Source organism: Hirundo rustica, chromosome 18 (genome assembly GCF_015227805.2).
Source record: "Hirundo rustica isolate bHirRus1 chromosome 18, bHirRus1.pri.v3, whole genome shotgun sequence".
NCBI lineage: Eukaryota > Metazoa > Chordata > Aves > Passeriformes > Hirundinidae > Hirundo > Hirundo rustica.
This window is the reverse complement of record NC_053467.1, coordinates 9,809,825-9,823,047: the sequence shown is the minus strand read 5'-3', so window position 1 is coordinate 9,823,047 and position 13,223 is coordinate 9,809,825. Positions and strand designations below refer to the sequence as shown.

At 49.0% G+C, this 13,223-nt stretch overlaps 1 protein-coding gene across 1 annotated transcript; it reads right to left on the bottom strand.

Annotated features, from left to right (window-relative positions):
• Positions 1-8,276: 8,276 nt before the first annotated feature.
• On the bottom strand, positions 8,277-12,143 carry LOC120761128 (uncharacterized). Its single transcript, XM_058422955.1, has 3 exons — positions 12,125-12,143; positions 9,787-10,009; positions 8,277-9,654 (listed from the first exon to the last, which is right to left on the bottom strand). Exons 1-3 carry the CDS (start codon positions 12,141-12,143, stop codon positions 8,898-8,900), a joined length of 999 nt encoding a protein of 332 aa, XP_058278938.1. The 3' UTR covers positions 8,277-8,897.
• Between the last annotated feature and the right edge of the window lie 1,080 nt (positions 12,144-13,223).

The window sequence follows — 13,223 nt, the reverse complement described above, 5'->3', positions numbered from 1 at the left end:
ATTTCTCCACTCAGCCCCTGGCACCACACGAATTCCAGGGGCTGGGGGGGTGGCAGGGAGAAAGGAACCCATCCCACCGAAAGGAAACCCGTCTGATCTCCTCCTGACCCCTTCCCTGCAGTCACACCCGTCACATTTCCCTGCTGGTGGATTCCTTCTTGGAGAGCAACCTCCTCGGCCCGCAGCCCGGGGGTTTCAGGGAGAGACTCCATCAGGAATAAACGCATTGCCACCTGCAGCCTGCTTGGAAAAGAGCTGCTCTTACAACCTGCTGCTTCCAAACCCCTCGGCTTTTCGGGGACGACGGCCGGCAGGCCTCGTTTCGTCGCTGTAGAATTAATTAGTTTATTTTATTTCTTAATTTTATGGCTTGGTCCTTGTCCAGAGGCATGAGCTCGGGGGGAAGCGGGGAAGTTTCCATCTTGGTGATGTTATTTAGAGCCTGGGGTGGTGTTATTCAAACCTCGGTGTGAAAAAGTGGGGTTAAAATCTTCCTGGGTTTTAATGTTCCTTTTTATTTTGAGACCCAAACTTGCGTGTTTTCAGTGTTAAATTCACCCAGGGATGCGCAGCAGCCTCCTCAGCTCTGCAGAGATGAGAGCGAGAGTGTTTATATGTATTTTAAGTAATGCTACCTTTAAAAAAATGCAATGTTATGAAACATTAACAGTAAAAGTATTAGTGATTGCGCTCTTAGCCAGATCTGCTTTGTTGGTTTTTTTTTGTTGTTTTTTTTTTTTTTTAAATACATGTAGGGGGAAAAAAAAAAAATAAATCGTATTTTCCTGAAGAACACGTCAGAACTTGAACAGATGGGAGTTTTTACCAAAAGGAGACTGTTTTGCTCAGACATCATTCCCTTTCCAAAACCTCAAGTAAAGTTTCATATCTTTCAGCAAATCTTGGAGTGGGATTGTAAATTCAAAAATAAAAATACAGAAATTTCCTATGGCGAGCTTATAAATGCCGGTTTACAACATTTTCTGGTGCCTTAATGAGAGCCATGTGACCAAAGCTATATATTCTAGGAAATAGCCAAAAGGCACATATGCTTTTACAAGCCCATTTTTAAATGTAGAGGACTGATTTTCACAGCTTTAACACAAGAGGTTATTATCCTTTTTTAATTAAAAAATTACTGGGTTATTTTATTTTAATTTTTTTTTCCATTTTCATCAAGCTCTGCACTGCTGGAGAGAACTGAGTCCTGTCTCCAAAGAGTCAGCGCAGTGAAGGGATGTTGATATTCCCCCGGCAGCCCCCAAAATCTGAAAGTCACCCATTTTCCATGTTTATATATCCCTGGCAGCTCCCAAAATCTCAAAGTCGCCCATTTTTCTATGCTGATATTCCTCTAGCAGCTCCCAAAATCTGTCTCACCCATTTTCCACGCCAATATTCCTCTAGCAGCTCCCAAAATCTCAGTCACCCATTTTCCATGTTTGTACATCCTTGGCAGCTCCCAAAATCTCAAAGTCACCCATTTTCCATGCTGATATTCCCCTGGCAGCTCCCAAAATCTCAAAGTCACCCATTTTCAATGCTGATTCACCCCTGGCAGATCCCAAAAAAGTCACCCATTTTCCCCTCAGTGTTGTTTTGGTCGTGTGAGTGCAGCACCCGTGATGATTTGGGACTGCAGCAGCATCATCAAACCGTGTTTATTTTACTTAAACCCTGCAAAATAAGACAGTGACCCTAATGGCACATAATGGTGTCAGTGGGGGAAGACTCGGGGCTGTTCCTAAACCCCCCCAGTTGTGAATTGTCAGTTTTGGTGTCACAGCAGGGCTGAGCTCTCTGCTCCTCACAGCCTGGCCCCCCGTAATTGCCCCCAGCCCCATTTCTGCTGTCAGTAGGGATGTTCGTCCCTCCTGAATGCCCTGTAATGGGTTGTAGCCTCCAGCCATCCTCCCTCCCCATTCCCAGCTCCGGGAAAACGCCGCAGATGAGGCCAGGCGCTAAAAGGGTGGGAGGCTGCAGGAAATCAAGGCACAGAAAACTCTCCCAACCTCGTGCATGCAGTCCCAAACACAGCAGGGAATGCAGAGGCCTTGGAAAAGGCTGTAGAGACCATAAGGAAGAATGTGGAATTGTAGTTTAAGCAGAAACATGTTAAGCTGGGTAGTGGAGAGTTTTAAGGTTTTAAAGTGTGGATATAGAAGTAGTTATAAAGGTAATAAGAAGTTTTGAGGTGCAGTTCTGTAGGATTGTGTAAATATAGGATTGGATAAAATTGTCCGCAATGGGGCAGGACAGGTGATGCAGTTTGATCAGCCATTGGTGAGAAAGTTAAAAAAATCTGTGTGGCAGTAGATTATTGGCTAATTAACCTTTAAAACCCCTGCAAACTGTGGTCTTGTGACCACTGACCATGAACTCCTGGGATGTGGTGAAGGCGTTCTCACCCTTCATGATGATGCCTTGGGCAGGCTGAGCTGGAACAGAGGCTGGACAGAGCTGGAGAATAAAGCAGAGATTTATTCAAAGGCCTCCAGGATCCACCTTGGGCAGGACAAGAGCCTGGCCAGGGCTGCACCCAAGGGGGCCCCAAAACGGTCCCCAAATGGACAAAGGGTGACGAGGTCTCCCACTTGGATCAGTTCTGGTGCATTTGCACATTTTGGGGTTGAATTGTCCAATGGCAGCTCCGGGCTGTGAGGTCCCATCCTTCTTGTTCCTCCCTCCAGCCACCCTTGTTGGTGCTTTTGGGGCTGGGAGTTGTCCTTGGTGTGCAGCAGGAAAAGGATTTGTTTTGTGTGGCTGCTGTGTGCAGAGAGCTGAGTGACCCCGGGTGTGAGCTCACAGCTGCACCCTGGGCAGCACAGAACATGAAATATATGGAATATAAAACTACAGGCATCAATGAGACTGTAGAAGAGCAATAAATCATGCTTTAAAATGCCTCTCAGTGGTCCCATCTCTCTTAAAACCCTGACAGGAGGCCACTCTCACCTAGGACAGAGGTTCCTCCAGTATTTCCAGTGCAGCTTCCAGGGGGTTTCTGTGTCTGTATGTCCTAAACGTCAGCTCCATGTTCAACTAAATCCATCAGCTGCCAGCACTGAGGCTGAGCGAGGAGGAAACGCACTGGGTGAGGCTCAGGAGAGGTGCAGGGATGTCCTTCAGCCCAGGACGGCTCCTTGGTGGACTGGTTCTGACTGGGGTGGAGCTGATTTTCTTCCCAGTAGCCACCATGGGGCTGTGTTTTTGCTTTGTGCTGAGCACAGGGTTGATAACCTGGGGATGTTTTTGTTACTGCTGAGCTGTGCTTGCACAGTCAAGGCTTTTTCTGCTCCTCAGCCCTGCAGTGAGGAGGCTGGGGGGGCACAGGGAGCTGGGAAGGGACACAGCCAGGACAGCTGACCCCAGGGACATCCCAGGCCATCCAGTGTCAGGCTCAGGGGATACAGAGGGGGAAAGCAGGAGGAAGAGGAGGACATTTGGAGAGATGGCCTTTGTCCTCCCTGCTGTCCTGGGGATGGCAGAGCCCCTGCCTGCTGTGGGAAGTGGGGAATGAATTCCTTGTTCTGCTTTGCTCGCATGTGTGGCTTTTGCTTTAATTATTAAACTGTCTTTATCTCAGCCCAAGAGTTTTCTCAGTTTTACCCCTCTGGTTCTCTCTCTGGTTCTCTGTGGGGATGAGCTGCTGGGGCTGGGGTTAAACCAGCACAGCTGGGAAGGAGCCAGAGCTGGAATCTGCGCTGGCACCCGGCGTCTCCGAGTGCGACCACGAGATCGGCACGTGACCCCCAGACTGTCCATAGGAGCCTCCAGTGGCACCAATTTAATTATCAAATGCTTGCATGTTTCCAATTAAAGCCGAGCCCAGGAGACTCTGCAGGTCTGGGATGGGCCATGGCTGTGTCCTGTGCTCCCCCCCCAGCACTGCCTGGGAAGCGCCGGCTGCGCAAGAGTTAAGGGCTGGGAATTAATTAACATCTTCCATCTTCATCTGATCTCAGGTGGATACTTAATGTTTTTGTCTGCGGAGGTTTATTTTCCTCCAGATTGATTGGATGAATTGTGTTCCCAGAGATCAGAGAGTTCAGATGGCAGAGGATCCTCTTACCAGAAGATGAAAGCCAACATAATCAACTGCACAACTTCAAAACATGCAGCTTGTTCTTGTTGGCTGTGCCTAAGTTTTCCCTGCAGAGAAGCTGTCGACAATGATTTGATATCAATCCAGTAACAATCCCTGGTTTCTAATAATAATTTGCACTTCAGTAGAAATGTTCATGTGAGGCTCTGAGAGCGTTTAGCAGACGGCCATTAGCGAAGCTCCCCAGTTCTCCTGCGAGGAAGAGATAACAATTATGAGCCTTGTTTTACAGATGGTGACACCGAGGTGAGGCACTGAGAGGTGAAATAACTCTCCTAATTTTCTGTAATGAGCCAGTGGCAACAGGTCCATGAATGAAACCCAGGCATCCTGCTGAGATTACTCCACAAACCCTACATCCTTATCTTTCACAGGAAAACGTGGTCAAAGAGGTGAGCCTGGAAAGCAAAAAGCAAATGACTCAAAGGCAAGATTCATGACACATTTCTGGAAATAAGGAATTAGGTCTGGGTCAATAAATAACTGGGAAACCAGGGGGACGCAATCCGAGAGGCATGTGAAACGACGATGGATGGAAAAGAAAGAAGATAATGGAAGGGAGGGGAAGGAAAACAGAGCAGCTCTGACTTTTTATTTCCACTCTTGGTTTCAATCAGCCTTGTAAAATTAAAGGTTAGGCTCCGAGAGAAAGGAGAATGCTCCATCTGCTCCCGCGGGGATACATCCAACGGGTGAGGCTTCAAACGGGAACTGCCGGCAACAAAACCCTCTGGTGGCTCGTCATCCTGCAGACAAGTGCCGGCTGTGGGGACACTGCTTGTGTTTGGGTACCTCAGACACCCTGGGGAGGGCAGGGAAATGGGGCTGGAGCTCTGGGAACACCAGCTGGAGCTCTGGGAACACCGGCTGGAGCTCTGGGAACACCGGCTCTGCCCCGCGGCATCACCCACCAAACCGCGGCGGGGCTGGAGAGCGCTGCGGGCTGGAGGTGCGAGAGCTGGAGCTCCGGGGGCTAATTTTAGCTCCCACTCACAGTGCCTTCGCCTTTCTCACCCAGCAGGGCTGCCCTGCCAGCGCTGAGGCACCGGCCGGTGCCCCGAGCCGCCCCGCGCGCATCGCGCGCACGCCGAGGGGCAGGCGGCCCGGCGGCACAGTTTATAAAACAGCCAAGTGGAAGCCAAAAGACTCGAGTCTAATCCCTCCAGTTAAGTCATCTAGATTCCTTCTCGCCACCAGCCATCTGATCTCAATCAGCAAATCTTGGCCTTCCTCTCCTGACCCAGGCGAGAGTCGCGGTGCTGAGGCCTGAAGTAATCTGCATGCAGAATGCTTTAGTAATGATTCCTCCTGCAGGGGCTGTTTTGATTGTTATTTCCCAAAAGCCCTCCAATATGAAAGGGGTAGGCAAACAACAAAGGTGCCTCGGTAATGTTTGCCATCAATAATTTGTCAACGTTCTGAAATGTTCCTCCATTTATTTTCAGTCCCTGTGGTTAATAGAAGCCCGTTGAAAGAGACCTATTTATATGCATGCCTTAAAAGCAATCACTGGGTATGAAATGGGATGTGCTTTCAGTCTGAAGGTGCTTCCAGTTGTCTACCAGTAGGATTCAGCAAGTAAATGAAAGAGAATTGAACATCTGTGTCTTTACCATCAACAACCTGCATCACCTCTAGGTGCAGTGGATGCTCCAAAAACATTGCAGTATCTCCAGGGATTTATAAACTCACAGAATGGGTTGGGTTGGGAGGGACCTTAAAGATTATCCAGTCCAGAGACACCTTCCACTGTCCCAGGGTGCTCCAAACCCCAGTGTCCAGCCTGGCCTTGGACACTTCCAGGGATCCACGGGCAGCCACAGCTGCTCTGGGCACCCTGTGCCAGGGCCTGCCCACCCTCACAGGGAACAATTCCTTCCCAATATCCCATCTAACCCAACCCTCTGTGAGTAACCGTACTCTCTGAAGCCATTCCCACTCGTCTAATCACAATTATATTGATTTCACCATCACTCCAAGCACCTCCAGCACCAGAAAGCCAGAACTGGAAACAAAATTGTGTTGGAGTGGTAAGACCAGGAAAATCTGGGAGAGCAGCAGCGATGTCTGACGGTCAAGATCTTGACTGGGAAGACTTGTAGAACCTCAACCATGAACACACCCGTGGGTGCTGCAGGTGTCCCTCAGGGGCACAGGAGCTGGTGGAAGCTGCTGGGTGGTGTGAGAATTGGGATGGGGATTCTGGAATGCTTCACTGGCATATTCTGCGCTCTCGAAGGAAATATATCCAGGAGGGCTCCCAAAGGAGAGGAGATGAAGATGAAGGGCAGCTCTGCTCAGCCCCAAGGATCCCAGCTTTTCTTCTTCCTCACACTTCAACTTTCCCTGTTCTTTTTCCCACTTCGCTGTGATATTGGTTGGGGTAATGCAGGAATTACTTCACAACTTCATACATGGAACAGGCAGGGGAGGCAGAGGAAACAGGATCTGCCATTCTCAACCCAGATAATTGCATTACAAAGCTCAGCACGGTTTTCATTATTGTGCCGTGTTCAATCAGCCTCCATCCCAAAGGTGCACACGGATCTCAGGCTATTCCAGGCCTTGGCAGCTGCTTCGCTGTACTTGCTCCTTTTTTTTTTTTTTTTTTCTTTTTTTTTTTTTTCATCTTGGGGCTTTTAAAATTGATGGGAGGCTGAAGGCAAGAGCTGATGCATTGTAGATGACAACAAAAGAGGCTCCATAAAATTGCTTTTGGCATCTCGTGTGCGTTCCGTCTAGATCTTATAAATTACTGCTGCATTACAGCGATAAAAATAGGTTAGTATTTGGAATTGATTACAGTGAGATAAAGCCCTAATAAAAAATAAAAAAAAGAACTGATGCATAAATATTCTGAGCGTCCGGGGGTAATTTGATTTGATAAAATAAAAGCATGGCTCTTAATTTCTTCCTTTTAAACAGAACACACACGCACGGGCAGCGCAGGGGGAACTTCAGCAGCTGTGCAGTTTAGGATTCCCAGAAATGGGTCTGAGCCTCTTGCAGCTCTTCCCTTCAGACATTTTTATGGCAATCACTGCATTGCCAGCATTCCCATTGCTGGGTAATATTCCTGCAGCAATCCCAAAGTGTTCAGCCTCCGTGCTTCTTCCAGGTGATAAACATTGATTTTCCTCACACCTCAGCTTTTCCTGTTCTCTTCCTCATTTCCATGTGGCATTAGTTGTGACAATGCACGAATTACTTCACAATTTCATACGTGAAGCAGGCGGAGGAGGCAGAGGGAACAGGATCTGCCGTTTCATCAACCCAAACAATTGCATTACAAAGCTCAGCACGGTTTAAAACCCGTGCCCCTCACAGCTCTTTAATTAACCGGGCTGCTTCTCTGGAGTTCACTGTGCAGCACATCAGCTCTGCAGCCAGTGCTCTCGCCTTCACTGGGACTGCAGGATCAGCAGAGGGAGCTGGGATATTGTTTTCTGCAGTTCTAATATAAATGGAAGATAATTTTATTTACACGAGCAGGAGGGAAGCAGTAATTCAAGTTTCAGCACGACCAGCCAGACACACTTCACTCCAGCAAAGCGCTTTGGCTCAGACAGCAAATTCAGTGGCCTTGCCTCAGGACAAAAGCACGGCCTCAGAGTCTCCCTTTAAAGAAAGGCAGGTAGCAGCGATGGGGCTGGCAGGGAAATGCAGGATGCAGGACCTGGGGAAGCAGAGCAAAGCACCACATCTGTTCTGCAGCCCAGCAGCTGCACCCGACCCCTTGGGCCACATCGCGGTGCTGAGCCCGCGAGCCCAGCAGAGCCCAGCCCCGGGACCAGCACCTGGAGTGATGATGGGCACAGGGCTGTGTCCCCTTGAACCCCTGGAGAAGCTGTTTTTTGGGAGGGCTGGGGGCAGGAAGCTGCTGCTCCCATCCCTCTGGGCCGTGCCTTTGATGTGGGCTGGACGGGATGTGGCTGCGCCTGCTCCCGCCAGCCCGAGCAGGGAAAGGGAAACCAGCGGCGGCAGGGCTGACAATTATCCCTGTCGAGCAGCTTGAGCAGCCCTGAGTTCTCAGTACTGTACGATAAGCTGTCGGGAGTAAGATGATCCCCAAAAACCTCCCCTAGGAATGGCAAAAGCAGCCCAAAGCACATCCCGACACAACTGGTAGCACTCCCGCTGAGGGAAACACAGGTAGGCTGAGAGAAGGTGACTTTTAAATTTCATTTATTTATTTTTGTGTACATTTTCCGTAATTCGACTGACATACCATTGCTATAAAGATGCCCTGCTCTTTGAATATTTCCATCCAAGACCACTAGTTTCAAGTGTGGTTATGAAAAGTCACGGCAAACATATGACTGGAAAGAGGTGGTTGGTTTTTCTGACTTCCAGGCAGTTGTTTGAAGCATTTCAGAGATGCACACGATACTCAGCAGAACACACGCACGCACAGTGCTGGGTTACACACACACACACGCACACACACATCTGGAAAACTGTTACAGTGGTTGAAGTCTCCAAAAAGGTCTACTGTCCCCTCTCAGCAGCAGTGAAAAACCTCTGGGTATCCTGAGAAATCAAATCAAAGCGCAGTAAAGAGGAGCAACTTATCCCATCAGCAGGGTTTGGCGTTGTTTGGGTTGGGGTTTTTTTTCCCAGTCAAATGTATTTTGCCAATCTGTATGAAGTGAAGAGGAGGGGGGAGAAAGAAACTGTGGCAGTGATGGTTAAAGAAAACCAGTTCAGCACGGATCCTAAAAGCCATCTCATTAAAACAACACGGAGTAAAAGCCTCTCAAACCTTCCACACACGTTTCTTACGGTCACTCTGCTACTGCTGCTCATCTCCAGAGCACGAGGAGCAGCACCGCGACGGGGGAAGACAATGCAGGGGAGAGCCGCAGGGGAGAGCTGCAGGTGGAGCCAGGGGAGATGTGCAGCTGTGCAGGTGGAGCAATGGGAGGAGATGTGCAGCTGTGCAGGTGGAGCAATGGGAGGAGATGTGCAGCTGTGCAGGTGGAGCAATGGGAGGAGATGTGCAGCTGTGCAGGTGGAGCAATGGGAGGAGATGTGCAGCTGCGCAGGTGGAGCAATGGGAGGAGATGTGCAGCTGTGCAGGTGGAGCAATGGGAGGAGATGTGCAGCTGTGCAGGTGGAGCAATGGGAGGAGATGTGCAGCTGTGCAGGTGGAGCAATGGGAGGAGATGTGCAGCTGCGCAGGTGGAGCAATGGGAGGAGATGTGCAGCTGTGCAGGTGGAGCAATGGGAGGAGATGTGCAGCTGTGCAGGTGGAGCCAGGGGAGGAGATGTGCAGCTGCGCAGGTGGAGCAATGGGAGGAGATGTGCAGCTGTGCAGGTGGAGCAATGGGAGGAGATGTGCAGCTGTGCAGGTGGAGCCAGGGGAGATGTGCAGCTGCGCAGGTGGAGCAATGGGAGGAGATGTGCAGCTGCGCAGGTGGAGCAATGGGAGGAGATGTGCAGCTGTGCAGGTGGAGCCAGGGGAGATGTGCAGCTGCGCAAGTGGAGCAATGCGAGGAGATGTGCAGCTGCACAGGTGGAGCCAGGGGAGGGAGTGTGCAGCTGTGCAGGTGGAGCCAGTGGAGATGTGCAGCTGCACAGGTGGGCAGCCAGGGGAGGGAGTGTGCAGCTGTGCAGGTGGAGCCAGGGGAGATGTGCAGCTGTGCAGGTGGAGCAATGCGAGGAGATGTGCAGCTGCACAGGTGGAGCCAGGGGAGATGTGCAGCTGCACAGGTGGGCAGCCAGGTGGCCAGGGAAGGACTCTGGAGCACAGGGAGAAGCCTGTCAGCTTGGCAGTATCTGGCTGATGGAACTCAGCAGAGTCTGCTCCTGGCTGGGAACGGGAGCTGGGAGCGTCCGTCCCGCACAGAGCAGCTCCAAACCCCGGGCAAAGTCCCTGGGACACCAACAACCACCCAGTGCCACCTCACACCCACGTCAGCACCTCCTTCCTCTGCTCTAACACCCTCCAAGCTGCTCTGTCTGGCCAATCCACCCTCCCCAAGGCTCAGGGCGCTGCCTTAGGGTGCAGCGGTCTGGATTCTCACAAGGGAAGAGTTCCCTCGACAAGGCTAAAAACTGAGAATCACCCACGCTGCACTGCGCTGCCTTTAACCCAACACCACCTCTGCCTTTGCTGCGCTGCTCGCAGCCCAGGGGCTCTCCTGAGGAGCTAGAGCTGCCCCGTGCCCCGGCTGCGAGCGGGGTTGTGTGAGGTGACGGGCCGCGAGCAGCGCAGAGCCCCGCGGAGGAAACCAGCAAAGCCTGACACAACACAAACAAACACCAAGCAATTAAAAAAGAAGGATGGGAGATGCGGTCTGATGTACTTCTGCCAAGAAATAAATATTTTACGCTGCCTTTTTTTTTTAAAAAAAAAAAAAAGCACTTGCATTGTGTCGGGGTTTTTTTTTAAATCTCAGAATGGTTGAGTTACCCCCTGCGCCCCCCCAAGCACAACACGTGCTCACACACACACACACACACCTCTCACACCCTCTAATGCACATAATTCCAGCTTTGCAGAGCTACTGGATTTACTCTGAGACAAGTTTCTTGTGCATTTGGACAATTTACTTCGAGACAAGTTATTTGCAAGAAGGCAAAGTTCATGCACGGCTTTGACAGCTCCACTTTCTCATAAATGGTTTTTGAAAAGCAGAAAGCAAATGAGGGCCAAAGCTCCATTTAAAGTTCACCTCGGATGCCTGAAAAGCATTTTATACCCACATCCTTCTGAGGTCCCTGCTTTATGAACTTCTAATCAATTCCACATTCTGCTACCCAATGCTTCTTATACGTCGGGGAAAGAAAACAAACCAGAAAAGCAGCGTGAGCTGTCTGAAAACAGCTGCACCACAGCGCCCAGGCTGCCCAGAGAAGAGCCTGAGTCACCCTCCCTGCAAGGGTTTAAAATGTGTGCATGTGGCACTTGGGGACACGGGTCGGTGGTGGCCTTGGCAGTGCGGGTTTTTTGGTTGGACCTGATGATTTTAAAGGTTTTTCCACCCTAAATGAGTCTGTGCTTCTCTATTATTCTTTATCAGAAAGGTTGAGGAGGCTTTTGAAGCTCCTTTCCAAGGGGAGAAAGGGAATAAAAAGCACAAAACCTGATGGGGTTTGAGCTCCCAGTCCTGACTCTGTCCCACGCTTAAGGGATTCTCCTGAACATCCCCTACAGAGCAAGAAGCTGCTCAGGAACTGCTCCGTTACTTCTGCAGGACACGTGTCCTCCGTCCCCAGAGGTGACACCTGGCTGTCCCCAGCCCTGCCTTGGCCAAAACCAAGTTTGTCAGCAACCAGATTTGAATTTTCACGTGGAAAGAGGTTGTTTTGTCAGAATTCATGGTGATTTTAATGATGTGATAAAAGAGCATTTCACCAGCTAAACTGAGCCCTGCTGCTACTCAATCCCCTCTCAAAGGAACAACTGAAACCCACCCTGTGCTTCCCTACAAAAACATAGAAGTGAGCAGGCTTCTTCAGAAGCCCCCAAGATGTTAAAAGAAAACTCAAAAAATTTACAGTTTTTAAAAACAAGATTCTTTATCCCCATCCCTAATTCTAGAGCAAACCAGGACACTAAAAAAAAAACCAAAAAACCCCCACAAAATTAATCTAAGTTGCTCTAAATATAATTTAAAATCACAATTAGCTGTCTACTGCCATTCCAGCTGTTAGGAGATACCACGGGGATTCCACATGGGAAATACCTTCAGCACCTCTTGGATAGTACCAGAAAGGGATAAATAATAAATAAGAAGAATATGAGGAAGAACAATCAGCCTTCCATGGGGATGGAAAAGCAGAGACTTTCACAGTTAAGAAACCAAATGACATTACTGTAAAAAAAAAAAAAAAAAAAAAAAAAAAAAATCCTAAAAATAAAGTAAAATAAGGACTTGCATTACAGCAGGTTGGAAAGTCTCCTTCCTAATATGTTCATGTGCCCTCCTCAACACCAGAGACCATGGGGAACTGGGTGCTTTTCCATTTTTTCCTCCTGTTTCGGTTTGTTTTTTTTTTCCTAGCCAAAATTACGTTGCAGATTTCCCACCATGTCGAGAAAAAGCAGGCTTCACACCTTTAGACAGAAAATCCAGAAATCCCATATACTGATGCTAAACATGGATCTTTGCCAATAGAACTGTATTTCCTTAAATTGAAGATTTTGGACGATTTTAGAGAGCTGTTTCGTTTTTCCTACAAGGAATGACAAATTTTACTCCCAACACATTTCCAGCTTACGAGAAGCTGCATTTAGCAGCTTCCCCTCATCGTATTGCTATTAAAAAAAAATGCAGAATTCCAGCTATTTTGGATGTTGTGACTACTTCCAGCAGCCCCTGGCACAGGGACAGCTCTCACCAAGCACAAACCACTCGATTCACCAAAATAAAAACAGTGGCCAAGCCCTGGAAATTCACTTTACACATGGATTTTAAAGGGAATATTCGGAGCCAAATCCTGGGTTGGGGGATATTGGATTTTGAGCCCCAACCTGCCAGAAGCCCCCCAGAAGGCACAGTCCATGCTGCAGGTGTTTATGCAGGATTTGTGACTAAATTTGGGCTAAATATGGATGAACAACTCAGCAGCTGTACCTGGATTTGGGAAAATTTGATCCTGGCTCAACAGCGCTGGCAGAGACTGGGATTTATCTTTAAACACTTTTTTTTTTTTTTTTTTTTTTTGGCTTTTGCCAGGCACTTAATCCACATCTCTTCACCCTGGCTGTGCAAATCAAGGACACCTGGCCCTTCCTGACTTTTCACAGTATCCATCCTGAATAAATAATAATAATAAAAAAAAAGAGATAAAAATGCTGAAGGCTTTTGGGTGTTCTGGGACACTCCGAGGTGGCTGAATGTTCTCTCCTAGAGGGAAAAATCCCAAGATATGGCAGAATCCAACACCTCCATCCCACAATTCCTGGGGAAACTGTGTCTATGTGAGTTTTTGGAGGCCACGGATACTCCAGGCTGCTCCTCCAGCCTCCAGACATTGGCCCCTCTCACTGGAGCATTTATCTCCATCCGCCTCCTGGAATGGTTCGGTGTGTCAGGTCACAGCCTTTTGGAAAGATCCTGGTCTGCTCTCTGTATTTCCTCAAAAAGAATCATTATCTAGGGGCAAAACC